General features: G+C 33.0%; 2 protein-coding genes across 2 annotated transcripts; both read right to left on the reverse strand.

Moving 5' to 3' along the window:
• Positions 1-1054: 1054 nt before the first annotated feature.
• LOC123888072 (uncharacterized vacuolar membrane protein YML018C) lies at positions 1055-5290 on the reverse strand. Its single transcript, XM_045937034.1, has 4 exons — positions 4996-5290; positions 4172-4859; positions 3191-3611; positions 1055-1645 (listed from the first exon to the last, which is right to left on the reverse strand). The coding sequence occupies exons 2-4, from the start codon at positions 4751-4753 to the stop codon at positions 1326-1328; spliced, it is 1323 nt and encodes a 440-aa protein (XP_045792990.1). The 5' UTR covers positions 4754-4859; positions 4996-5290; the 3' UTR covers positions 1055-1325.
• Positions 5291-7042: 1752 nt separating this feature from the next.
• LOC123888077 (putative receptor protein kinase ZmPK1) lies at positions 7043-9898 on the reverse strand. The gene has a single exon (XM_045937041.1). The coding sequence runs from the start codon at positions 9729-9731 to the stop codon at positions 7341-7343; it is 2391 nt and encodes a 796-aa protein (XP_045792997.1). The 5' UTR covers positions 9732-9898; the 3' UTR covers positions 7043-7340.
• Positions 9899-12416: the final 2518 nt, after the last annotated feature.

Raw genomic sequence — 12416 nt, forward strand, 5'->3', positions numbered from 1 at the left:
AAATGGTGGCGGTCATGAAATAACGCATTTCAAAAGAAGAAACACTTGCTTAGGCACAACACCAAATAATAAGTGTTGGGCATACATACATACTTTAAAAAAAATTAAAAGATAAAATAATTCATCGATATTAGATGATATGACTAATTTATTAAACATTTATTTTTTTAATTTTATGTATGTGTGCCTAGCAAATATTTATTTGGGGTTGTGTCCATATAAGTATTTCTCCTTAAAAAAAAACATGAGCTCATATATGTGACTTAGATTAGGTGTGAATCAAAAGATGCATGACCTCATCATTTATGTGACTTAGATGTGAATGCATGGTCCCAAAAATCAAACAACAACGTGTATATAGGATTAGTTGGAAAGATTCTTTGTCAAAAATGTCAGCATGCATTTCACCCTCACCTTCAATACTAATACAATACTCCATTAAAATGTTAATTTTTATTTGTCCGTTTTGTGACCGGAATTTCACCTTTAAAATAAATAAATGAAGTGTTTGAAGTTCGAACCTCAACCTCTGCGTATAAAATAATATGTCTCTACCACTAAGAATTATTACAGACTTAGCATATTTTCGAGTCAAAATACTTGTTTCATTGAAAAATTACTTCTTTCTAAATCATAAGCAAACAATAGTTTAACATGCTAAGTGTGAATTTCATGAAAATTGCTAAGTTTCCATATTCTTTGTCATCACAAAAGATGCAAGTGATAAGAAATCTCACTTCTGGTTGCAACAAATTCAATGATGGAAGTTTGGTTTCATGAATGTGAAAAAAGCATATTGATGTTTCTTTGTCAAGTAGAAACCAGACTATGCACGTTTCGTCCAATCCAATTTTTCACGAGAAGACAAATTATATAAAAGTAGAGTGCAATTTCCCTAGATAAAAGATCATCTCGAAAGTCATAAGAGCTTCTCTTTTTTGTCAATTCTAATGATCAACTTGCTAATATATTTACTATGCAAGGTTTTCAGAAGTTAGTACATATCTAACGATGATAGTATTCGTTATGATATTATCCTAAGGCGAAAGAATAATTCACCATGTAATCACCACACGACTCCGTCTCTTATTTCTTTTAGTACTAGAAATACAAAGCATGCCGATCACTCACCACATTATTCACGCCTCAAACTCAATAGTACTAGTCGTGAAAATGTGTATTGAGAAAACCCTAGTCTCAAATTAAAATGTGTATACTTCTTTTATACTATTTCCTCTACATTTTAGTTATTGCAACAAATTTGGTGGTACCAAAAAAATATATTACACTTGAAACTAATAACTAAAAGTAATGCAATGTACATACTATGGTACAGAAGCTGAATCTTGTGTTCTTGGCAAAGCATGCTCTTCATCCCTTATACTTGCATCCTCAATTTTCAATTCCACAGCTGTAGCTTCTGTTGATTTGCTAAAAGTATCGGCGGGAATGTTGATTCCCGCAAAGCCGATCATTACGGCTATTGCTCCAAGGTAATCCATGAAGGGAGGAGAATGTCCGGTGATGGTATCGACAATGGCAGCCAATGGAACTTGAATTGTGAGTCCAGCTGTAGCTACTGTGGTTGATGTAAGAAGAACTGCCTTGGCCCATAAGTAATCACTCAGCACATTGTCCAGCAATCCTAGTTATGAAAGGAAATATAAGATGTAAATGTTAAATAATGTAGAATGAGGAAAGGATTCATGAATTAAAGGGAAAAGTTAAAACCGAAAAAACGTTAAGGCATACACTATATTGAATTTGTTTCCAATTTTCAAATATTTGAACATGGAAAGTGCAAACGAAATAGTTGTTGTCAATGTTTCATGTATAGATATTTGAAAGCAGAAACCAAGATGAAAATAATGTGATGGTTTTGTAATCAAAAGGCAAAAATAAGAAATGAAAACAGAAAATATTTCTCAAACCAAACATGGTTTTTTGTTACATATAGAGCCATAAAGGTCGTATCTATGGAAGTAGCAATGAAGTGCTTGCTTAATAGATTATGCACATTTATCACTCAAAGATAAAGTGATTGCAGTAAAATCACAAATAAAAATGACAAATAATATTTACTACCAGCAAACAAAGATCCTTAGAACTTTATACGAAGAATGAGAAACTCGGCAATTAAGTGTAATGACACAAATGACATTTTAAGAAAATTTAGCAAATCTTCAGCTAATGATTCAGACATACAATAAAAATAAGATGTGTTCCCTCGGAAATCAAATTAGTAATAAGGATTAAGGAATAAAAAATTATGCAGTAAAAAGTTGGCGGCTTCTTTTTCTTTCCACACTCCCATTCCATTCTCATTGAAAAAGGTATGGTTGTGCATATATATTGACTCGACCCTTCCCAGATTCCACAATGGACCGACCATCGCGGACTAGGCCACCCTAGGCTACCGAAACTTAATTGTTTGAAGTTAAGAAGTTTGTATCAGGAGCTATCATCAAGTTTTCTCTCAGATTATTTTTCATTTTAAGTTTCCAATGTCAACCTTATACATATTGGCTTATAATTTATCAACAAACCTACTACTGACAGGACTCACAGACACGGAAATATGCAATTACACATTATAAAAGGGATTTGCCTTCTAAAGTGAAATTCACTGCAGAGGAAAAAGTGACAAATTTTAAGTTATAACTGTTGATCGGAAAATCAATGCTTACAAATTGGTTTAAATCCACCATCTTGATTTTCTCATCAATAGTTATAATTCTTCATTTTTCTATCTAAAAAGAACCATTCAAAGGAGCCATATCCATCCAAAAGAATGCTCACAGGTATATCTATTTGTAGAATACAATATGTAAAGGGCATCATTAAGAATAAAGGGTAAATAGGTATGCCATTCATAAATAAAACATTAACAATTACCTATGTTTGGTATCACGGTGAATATGTCAGAATCACGGTGATTCACCATGATTTTGCAGAAGCTACAACGTGTAGCTTTTGGAAAATCACGGTGGATCATCGTGATTCTGACATACCCGTGTGATGCGAAATAATATCTTATTTTAAATCATGTTAATATTAAACCATAATCACGATTGTTGTTTATTTGATCTACTCTTACCAAATAACAATTTCATTTCTATAGTAAAATGCATAAAGAACTAAGCCAATTCATCAAATTCCAAAGAAAATGTATAATATAGTGAATACAAACCTTTGCCAATAATCAGACCAAGCTGCTTCCAGGTAAGCATATAAAAAGGTTCAGTCTTGGTGAAATTGAGTATAACGGCAACCGGAAGAAAAAGTAAAACATTGAAAAGACCAAGAAATCCAAGAAACTGAGCCATACTGACTTCACCATTCTTCCCGTCATCGTCATTTAACTTTTTGCGAATAAGGGTGATATAAACTGCATACAATCCTGCTGAAGAAAGTGCAAAAATATCTCCAAGAAGAGGATTTGATGCAACTGTTTTTAAACCAGATTTTGAATCACCAAGACTTACAATTATTGTTCCTCCCATGCAAAGAAGAACGCTAAAGAGCTTTAACCAAGTAAACCTCTCCCCCAAAAATGCTAGGGAAACCAAGAAGGTAAAAAGACTTGATGCGCTGCTTAAGATTGTATTTGACTGCATATGACATGAAAAAATAACTAATTTAGAGGTGTGTTATTTGACACGAAATGGGACAACAACATTTGACAACTATTTGGATAGTTAATGCAGTTCAAACACATGGTTAATTACGTTTAGTAGATGATTGTTAAATATGACAAGGTGTCGCAACTCATTAACCATCACAGGACACAATTAACAATGATTCCAAATGTCATTAACTACGAGTTTCAGTTGTATATTTGACCACAAATTGTGGTTGATAGATATATGTATATTAGATAACTTGAAAATCATTTATATTTGATCATAATTTGAATGGTTATAATGAGTATCATGTATATTTGAATACCTGAAAATCATGGTAGATGACATTCAAAATTGTGGTTAATTAGGTTCAGTGGATGGTTTATAAAACCTTGTTATATTCATTAGCCATTCGCTGAACCAAATTAAGCACAAAACTAGAACAACGTTAACCATCAAAATGTCTTCAAAATATAACTTTTGCTAATTTGAGCCAAAAAATGAAGTGAAACAGAACTTAAAGGTGAAAAAATTCCAAATTCACTTACTGTAACTGTAGTATACTTCAACGACAGGTTAAATGTGAGTTGAGCGAAAAACCAAAACGGGCATATCAATAGACTAACTTTGGCAACTCTACAACGTGTCCAACGTCCTTTCTCATCCAACCCACTTTGATCAACATTTTCAATCAAACCAACTTGACCAACCAATCCTTCAACTACATCATCCGAAGGAAGCAATTCAGAACCATTGTTCCTATCTTCAATAACATCTACCTCTTGAATAACAACTGATTCGACAACTTCACCACTTGCATCGTTATCTCTAAGAAGATTAGCCTGCTCCGACTCCCCTAACCTTCCTTCTAAATGTGGTTTACTCTTAACACTCTTCCAAAACCATAAACCTCCATAAGAATTCTCTAAATACCTCCCAATTTCAACAATTGGAATCAACACCACAAACAATGAATTGCATATGTAAGTAACAAGGAATGGTGACACACCAGCATCTACAACAGATTGAACTACAAAGCTAGCAGCTATCCATATTATAGCAACAGCAATTATATATATCAAACCCAAACCCCATTTCCATGCTTTACTATCCAAATCTTTTGTAACCATATCTATGTAACCCGAGTTCGATTCCTGGCAAGAACGATTCTTGGCCAGACTTTACTTAGCTCGGCCAAACCCTGGATTACCGGGACCCTCAGGAGAGGGTCAATACCTAAAAATAATAAATCTTCTCAAAATTGCATAGATCAATACTGAAACTCTAAATCTAGTATACCCAGAAATCAAAACCCTATCAAATTGAAAAATTGGCAATACCCATTAAGCAATTCTAGGAAATAATCACTTACAAGCTGCAAAAAAGTGATAAATTGGATCAAAGACTTATACTTTGAAGGAGAAAATCACAATCTATTTGTGGGAATAGATTTTCTATTACGTAAGCGAATCAATCGTTGTTCGTGAAATTGAATCTGAATTTGCGAGTCATTCAAGTTTTCTCAAAAGGGTTATGAAATCGGTCCAAAACGTGACAAAGCCAAATTTTTCTTCGTGAATGTTATTTGCACCCCACGTTTCTCTACTAAACAGTTCATGGACATTAAAATTTGAGTTCTTCTCTTCGCGCCTCCAAGCCTTTTACGCGCCCCCAGCCTTTCAATTCTACTCCTTCACAATCTAGGATGCAAGTGTATAAATAGAAAAAACTGAAAAGTAAATAGTTTGCATCCTATGATGCAATCTTTATGAAATTTAGAATTTTTGTATCTCTCATCCTTTCTTCACTCTTATTTTATAAGGTTTGCTACTTAAGTAGTAGAATTTTATTTTTCCTTTAAATTTTAAGTCCTTTGAATTCTCTGCTTAAATAGCGATGAGATATTTTTGAAATATCCGGAGCATACAAGAACAATCAGGGAGCACGAAAAGAAGATCTCTTAATATTTAGAGTGTGTTTGTTTTTGGTATAATGGGCTAGGAATATAACATTCTTATTTTTGGGAATTTCTTTTTGGTGCCCCGGTCTATTCACATGTCCTGTTTGTTCTATTTTTACCTTTTTAGTATTGTACGTTGACAAAATGTTTCTTTTTTTTTTTTTTGAAAAATCAGAGTTTGTTACTTGTCTTACGAACTGTGTTTGTTTGCTACTTAATTAGTAGATTGGTCGGTGGTCAAATTCAAAGGTATGTGGTCACGGTCAAAACCCTAGTCAAGTGACCAAGGAACAAGGGATGCAAATAATTTTACATAGAAACTATTTCCAAGATAAAAGCTTCATCCTATCGATTATACACTTACCTGTAAAAGTATCTTCCGAAAACAGTACATCATTTCGTGAGCTCCATATAGTCCACACAATCATTTGCCAAATTAACAACACCCTCATACCCAGAAAAACTCAAAAAACCCTAGATTACCAAGAGGGGACACCCACTCAGCACCCAACACTGAAGAATAGCATACCAGACAAGAGATATTTGGTTACAGGAAACAAATGATCAACTGATTCAGATTCTAACCCACATAACACACACCTAAATGCACCAACATCCATAATGACACTCCATTGTCAGATATTATGACGGGTCGACAATTATTATATTCTAAAGAAATTGCCAAAAAAGGACGCCCACTTTTGAGGCCCAAATTTTTCAATCTTTTAGCAAATGCACGCTAATCATATTCTAAACTTTTACTATTCGCATATCAAATCTTAATGTTTTTTTTGAAGAAGCTAAATTAGCCCACCCAAATTGGCACCAGAGAGAATCGAACCTCAGACCTCAAGAGGAGCACACTCCCAGGTCCCAAGCCAATACCAATATCAAATCTTAATGTTATCTTCATATTATGTTAACTTACGAGAACTGATTAAAATTTTGGATGAAGAACCATAAAGAAAATAGATACAATAAATGATGTAAAACAAAATAAAATTCTAATTAATGTTTCATTGAAATATCTGGTAGTTGATTGGCAATTAATTATCTTGCTGTGTGTCTTTGTCGTTCTTGCTGAAACATGAACAAGTAGTATGTGTGATGTCCTACCTCATCTTCATCACCACTCATATATGTTGATCAATATCTATTTTTTTATCTCACTTCACACACCAACACTATCATACACCCAACTATTAAAATAGAAAAGTAATAGAATGTGGATGTAAATAAGAAAGTTGCTAACATATTCTTTTTAAAAAATAAGTTGATGTATTTTAGCATTTATTAAACTCATATGCGCGTGCACGCACATGATATGATCAATTGACGTTATAGCGTCAAACTTAATATTATGACACTTCTGATAACTATTTATTGGATATTTGTACTACAAAATATATCGTTGGGTTGAAAAGTATTACAACATAATCATATATATGTTTTTTAACCCAATAGAACCATATAATCAAACCCTAATGGGAGATAAAGACAATTCACAAAGTGGAACAAAATAGAAACTAGTAGTATTAAGAAAAGCCAAAAACAAAAACTAACCCATATGTGCTTGTCATAGTAAACTTGACAAGCTAAACTTGGCATTTTTTAGTAGACACAATCTCAAATGGTTAACTTTTAACTCTCTTTCATTTACATATAGCTTAATACATTATTCACATATTAGCTCTGATATTTTGAAAATGACAATAAAATAAAATATATACCAGGTACAATTTTATCATAGTACTTCACTAAGCATCACTTCCATGGAATTGAAGCATCTCAACTACTCCACTCATAGTAGGCCTTGAATCTCTTTCATCCACAACACAATCCAAAGCAACTTTAGCCAAAATCTCCATCTTACTTTTATCATAATTTAATCCAATATTAGGATCAACAATTTCCTCCAACCAAAATATGTTACTGCCTCTTTTTTCTCTCACCCATGTAACCAATCTTCCATCACTTTCCTCTTCTCCATTAACAATTTTGAAACATGTAGTTGGACTTTTTCCTGTTATCATTTCCAACACAACAATTCCATAGCTATAAACATCCACTTTAGATGTTATGGGCAAATTGAAAATCCACTCAGGAGCCATATATCCTCTTGTTCCTCTAATCATAGACACACTTGAATTGTTGAGGTTGTTTCTGTTTTGGAGTTTAGACAATCCAAAATCAGCTAACTTGGGTTGAAAGTTAGAATCAAGAAGTATATTTTGTGGCTTTATATCACAATGTAAAATCCACTCCAAGCATTCTTCATGTAGATATGCTAAAACTCTTGCTATTGCTAAAGCAATTTTGTACCTTTTACTCCAATCAAGTTTATTAGATGACAAATTGTCAGCTAAAGAACCATTTTCCATGTATTCATAAACCAATAATCTATATTTTCCCTCAGCACAATATCCCCACATTTCAATCAAATTCATGTGATTAAGCCTTCCAATGATGCCTACTTCAGCGAGAAACTCGCCTTCTCCTCCTTGTTGAGCATTGTAAAGTCTCTTTATTGCAGCATGTCTTTCATCAGATAATATCCCTTTGTAAACAACCCCTCCTCCGCCTCTTCCGATCTCTTGACTGAACCCTTTTGTTGCTTTCTTTAGCTCCAAGTAACTGAATTTTCGGAACCCAATATCCGCTAGATGGTAGCCCTGTTGGTCTGCATTAGTATTTTGGTGCGTCCTTAATAGGGAACACCAAATGACAAAAATGAAGACCACCTCGAAAGCTCCAATCGCGGTGACAAACCATAAAAAAAACTTCACAAAATGACTCTCGCTTGCACTAACGAAAACTCTTTGAAGTTTCACTTGACAAATATGGTCACCTGGAGTGGAAGTTTCTTGTTTCGAAAAGTTATTACCTTTAGGCAATCTCAAGTATGTTGTTCCTACAAAGAATGGCGAATGCCTTCCATTTCTCAATTGTGTTTTTGTATAACACTTATAAAAGCCTTTTCCCGATCCAAAACCGTGCTGAAATCCTTTACAATTACAATCTTGTAAGCATAATTTCTCACAAGAACTATAGTTACTAACTTCAACATAGTGAATGTCATACCCATAAAACTCAACATTTACCATCCCTAAAAAGGTAGACTCGCTTCTATTGCAAGTAAAATCGAACATAGGTTCGCAACCATAAGACCAATCACTATGATTCTTGACTCTATAACCTGGAATACAAGAACATTTTCTTCCATGCTTAGGACTATAACTACATGTACTATTATCTCCACAAATCCCATGAGCTATACAAGCACCATAAATTGCTTGCCAGGAAACATACCAATTTTGCGACACATTAGTTCGGCTATATACTCTAACATTACCATCAGGATCCATTTTCATTCTTCTTGGTAGAATTGTTCCATAATCAGAAGTTATAAAAGTTAAATTATCTGATGAAAGGAAATTACCGAAATAGTCCAAGATTGCAATTCTGCTACCATTGAAACTAGCCCTGCCGGTTTGCGAAATTAGCAGCCAAGGTTTTGGCCAATAAGAGCTAGAAATATCCGGGCCATCATAACGAAGAACAAGAACATTTGAATCATCAAAGGAGAACTTGTAGAAGCCAGTTGAATAGTTACTCTCACTTCTTGAAGCTACAAGCTCTGTATATCTTGTAAGAGGTTGACCAGGAAGAAGAGTATCTGTTGGAGAATCAAAACTCTGCCACAAAATTTTGGTTCCTTGAAGCTCACGCAACACAAGATTTCCATCATTTTTGAGATGTAACTCTAATGGTTTCAATGATGCTGTGTTTGAAGACCAAACATTGTTTAAAGAAACATCAAACAAGACAATGTTTCCTGTGTTTAAAAGGGTGAGTTTTGATCGTTTTCCATTAACGGGTTGATCGCGATTTGCCATCCAAACGATTGTGTTGTTAAGAGAATTTTGTTCTGTGAACCATATGGCAAAGGAATAAGCATTTTCACCAATGGCAGTAAAGCCAGCAGAGAACATGCCATTATGTGAGATGATTTTATCATTTGGATTTTCTACTGAGAGGGATGAACCTTTTCTCAGTGATGATGATGATGATGATGATGATGATGATGATGATGAACATTGGAATGAAAAGGCCAATACTAGAAGAAAGAGTGTGAATGACAAATCCATATTTATGTGGAACAGTTTAAATATCAACAAACAAGAGAAACTATATTAAAAATGTGCCTTAGAAATGTACTGTCAGCAACACTACTGCAACATTACTTTATGTATCATATTCCAATTTTTACAAAGGGAAGGATAGTGTTGGTATGTTGCTAAATACAAATTTAATGTATGATATTTTAGCAATTAAACTAATTTCTTAAATACGTGAAAACAAGAAACTGTAGCTAGTCATTCAAAAGTGTTTAGATGAAATGATGTGGATTTCTTTTAAATTAATCAAGATCTCATATTTCAACCTGAGCTTGCAGCAACGTTAAAATTTTTATTCAAATTTTTGAGATTAGTCTCCATATTTACACGCTGAGGATATTCAATTTAAAAATAAATCAATAGCAGCCTTTACATCTATAGCTGACAAAATTTATCAGCCAATTTAATGCTTGCACCAAACTGGATCATGACATGGGTTGGGAGAATTAAACATGCAACTTGCATATTCATTATCATGAAAAGAGCCTCTACATGATGTGTGCTTCATCTTTCTATTTAGCACGCCATTGTTGTCGGATTAATAAAATAAATACTGTATGATAAGTATGAATTTGCATGGCTAATAACATTGACAAAAATATCATGCCTTAAATAGCATACTTTTTTTGGTAATAGGTATTACTATTAGTGAATGCATTGAGTGTGTTTGGTAATATAAATAAGTTAGCTTATAGCTTAATAAGTTTGTTTTAAAAAATTAGAGGTGTTTCGTAACAAGCTTTTTTTATTAGCTTATAGTTTTTTTCCAGATGCTATTTCACGTAGCGTTTGAGCTTATAACTTATAGCTTATAGGTTTTTACACCTTATTCTATTTTTACCCTTTAATTTAATAACTACACACTCTAAAAAAAAACTACCCACTATCAATTATGTCATTTTATATTTATTAACCACTTTAAAAACTAATTTTTCCAAACACTTTAATTTTAATCACCTAGTTTTTCAGCTATAAGCTAGCTTTTCAGCTATCAGCTAGCTTATCATATATAAGTTAGCTTATAGCTTAATTTTACCAAACAGAGCTTAGTGTAAAATTGTTTTACACTGACCAATAATTGACACATTTATTTTATGAATTGAAAACTAACAGAAAAAACTAACAATTTTGTTGCCTGAAAAATTTGAAGACGTCTATAAGCAACGTTAAATCCAATTGAGGAGGCGGAAAAGTCCAAATCTTTAAAGTATTTTTTTTTGTCTAAGTAGTCCACCTTAAAGATGGATAAGTGGAGTATTCGGGTTTCGAACTCCGACTCCTACACATATAATATGATGACTCTACCAACTGAGCTATGCTTACGGAAACGAGATATCTTTTCTATTTGTACTAAATTTACCAACCAATCAACACACTCATAATAGCCTGAAAAATCATATATTTTAAACTAGTAAATTAGAAGCTCCAAATAGCTGAGAGTTCAATTAGTAAATTAGAAGCTCTATCATAATAGCCACAAAAATCATATAACAAAACTCTATTATCATTTCTTAAAACCTCCAAAATATGCATTTTCTGGATTACCGAAGGAAGAATCATCCAATTCACTTTGATGCAACCATTAGGAAGAGGGCATTAGTTAACACTTAACACGACCATTAAACTCTACATATTTTATTTGAATTCACATTTAATTAGAATATTATCCCAAGTTTGAAATTGGTTTAAAACAGCAGAAAATGATGTTTTGTCCAAAATAAAAATTTGAATGTCGCTAACCACTTTTAAAGGTGAAATTTGAACCATTAAATTATTGTGCTAAATTAAATTTTGACACCTTATCTCCTCCTTTTGATGTGATTTTTAAATCCAAATATATTAATTAATCCACTAAAACCTACATGTCCATTATGTTAAAAAAAAAAACCTACATGTCCATTTTGTTTGATAAAGACATGTCAAATTTAATTTGTTTTTTAATTTCAATTAACCCTCGTTTTGATATTAATTATTCAACTATATATAGTCATGTTTTTCAAGTTACCAAAAGAAAAATCATCTTTTTAAAATCCTAATCTCTGTTTTGCTACCTACATCTCGTCAATGAAACACGGACTCCGACACGGACACTGTGACAAGACACGGATATGGACACTGCGACAAGACACGGATACGGACACTGCAACACCGCTAATGTAAAAAATATAGGACACCGACACAACTACATATTTATAGAAGATATAAATTGAGAATCAAAATATATACATTTATTTCTTAAAAAAGTTTTAAAACAAGATATTATAATATATTTTTTTGATAAAGATATTATAGTATTTTATCTTTATTTATCCATCTACTATCGAAAAAGTTAAAAATATTGTAATCAAAATGTAATGTCTTCAATCTTTCATTGATCAATATTGTTGTTTCGACACATCTTGAACTCTTGTAGATGTGTTTGATATGTGCCTAAGGAGAGTATAAGCAAAGAAAAAACAAATTTTTTTGGAACACTTGTCCTACACTTGTTGTATGAGTGTCTTACATGTGTCAGACACCGATCAAAAAGGAGTGTCAAAATAAAGAAAAAATTGAGTTATTTTGGCTACCGGTCTGAGCTATCCGACACGCGTCGCACTGTCATATGAATTTCGGACACTGATGCTTCATAGCATGTCGTTGTTTCATCTAAAA

The sequence above is a fragment of the Trifolium pratense genome, linkage group LG6 (assembly GCF_020283565.1).
Source record: "Trifolium pratense cultivar HEN17-A07 linkage group LG6, ARS_RC_1.1, whole genome shotgun sequence".
NCBI lineage: Eukaryota > Viridiplantae > Streptophyta > Magnoliopsida > Fabales > Fabaceae > Trifolium > Trifolium pratense.

Coding starts and splice junctions, on each gene's coding strand:
- LOC123888072 (XM_045937034.1), bottom strand. CDS start 4,753: ATGGTTACAAAAGATTTGGATAGTAAAGCATGGAAATGGGGTTTGGGT. Junction 3,612..4,171: donor TGAAGTATACTACAGTTACA/GTAAGTGAATTT, acceptor TGTCATATGCAG/TCAAATACAATCTTAAGCAG. Junction 1,646..3,190: donor TGGTCTGATTATTGGCAAAG/GTTTGTATTCAC, acceptor TTTCATAACTAG/GATTGCTGGACAATGTGCTG.
- LOC123888077 (XM_045937041.1), bottom strand. CDS start 9,731: ATGGATTTGTCATTCACACTCTTTCTTCTAGTATTGGCCTTTTCATTC.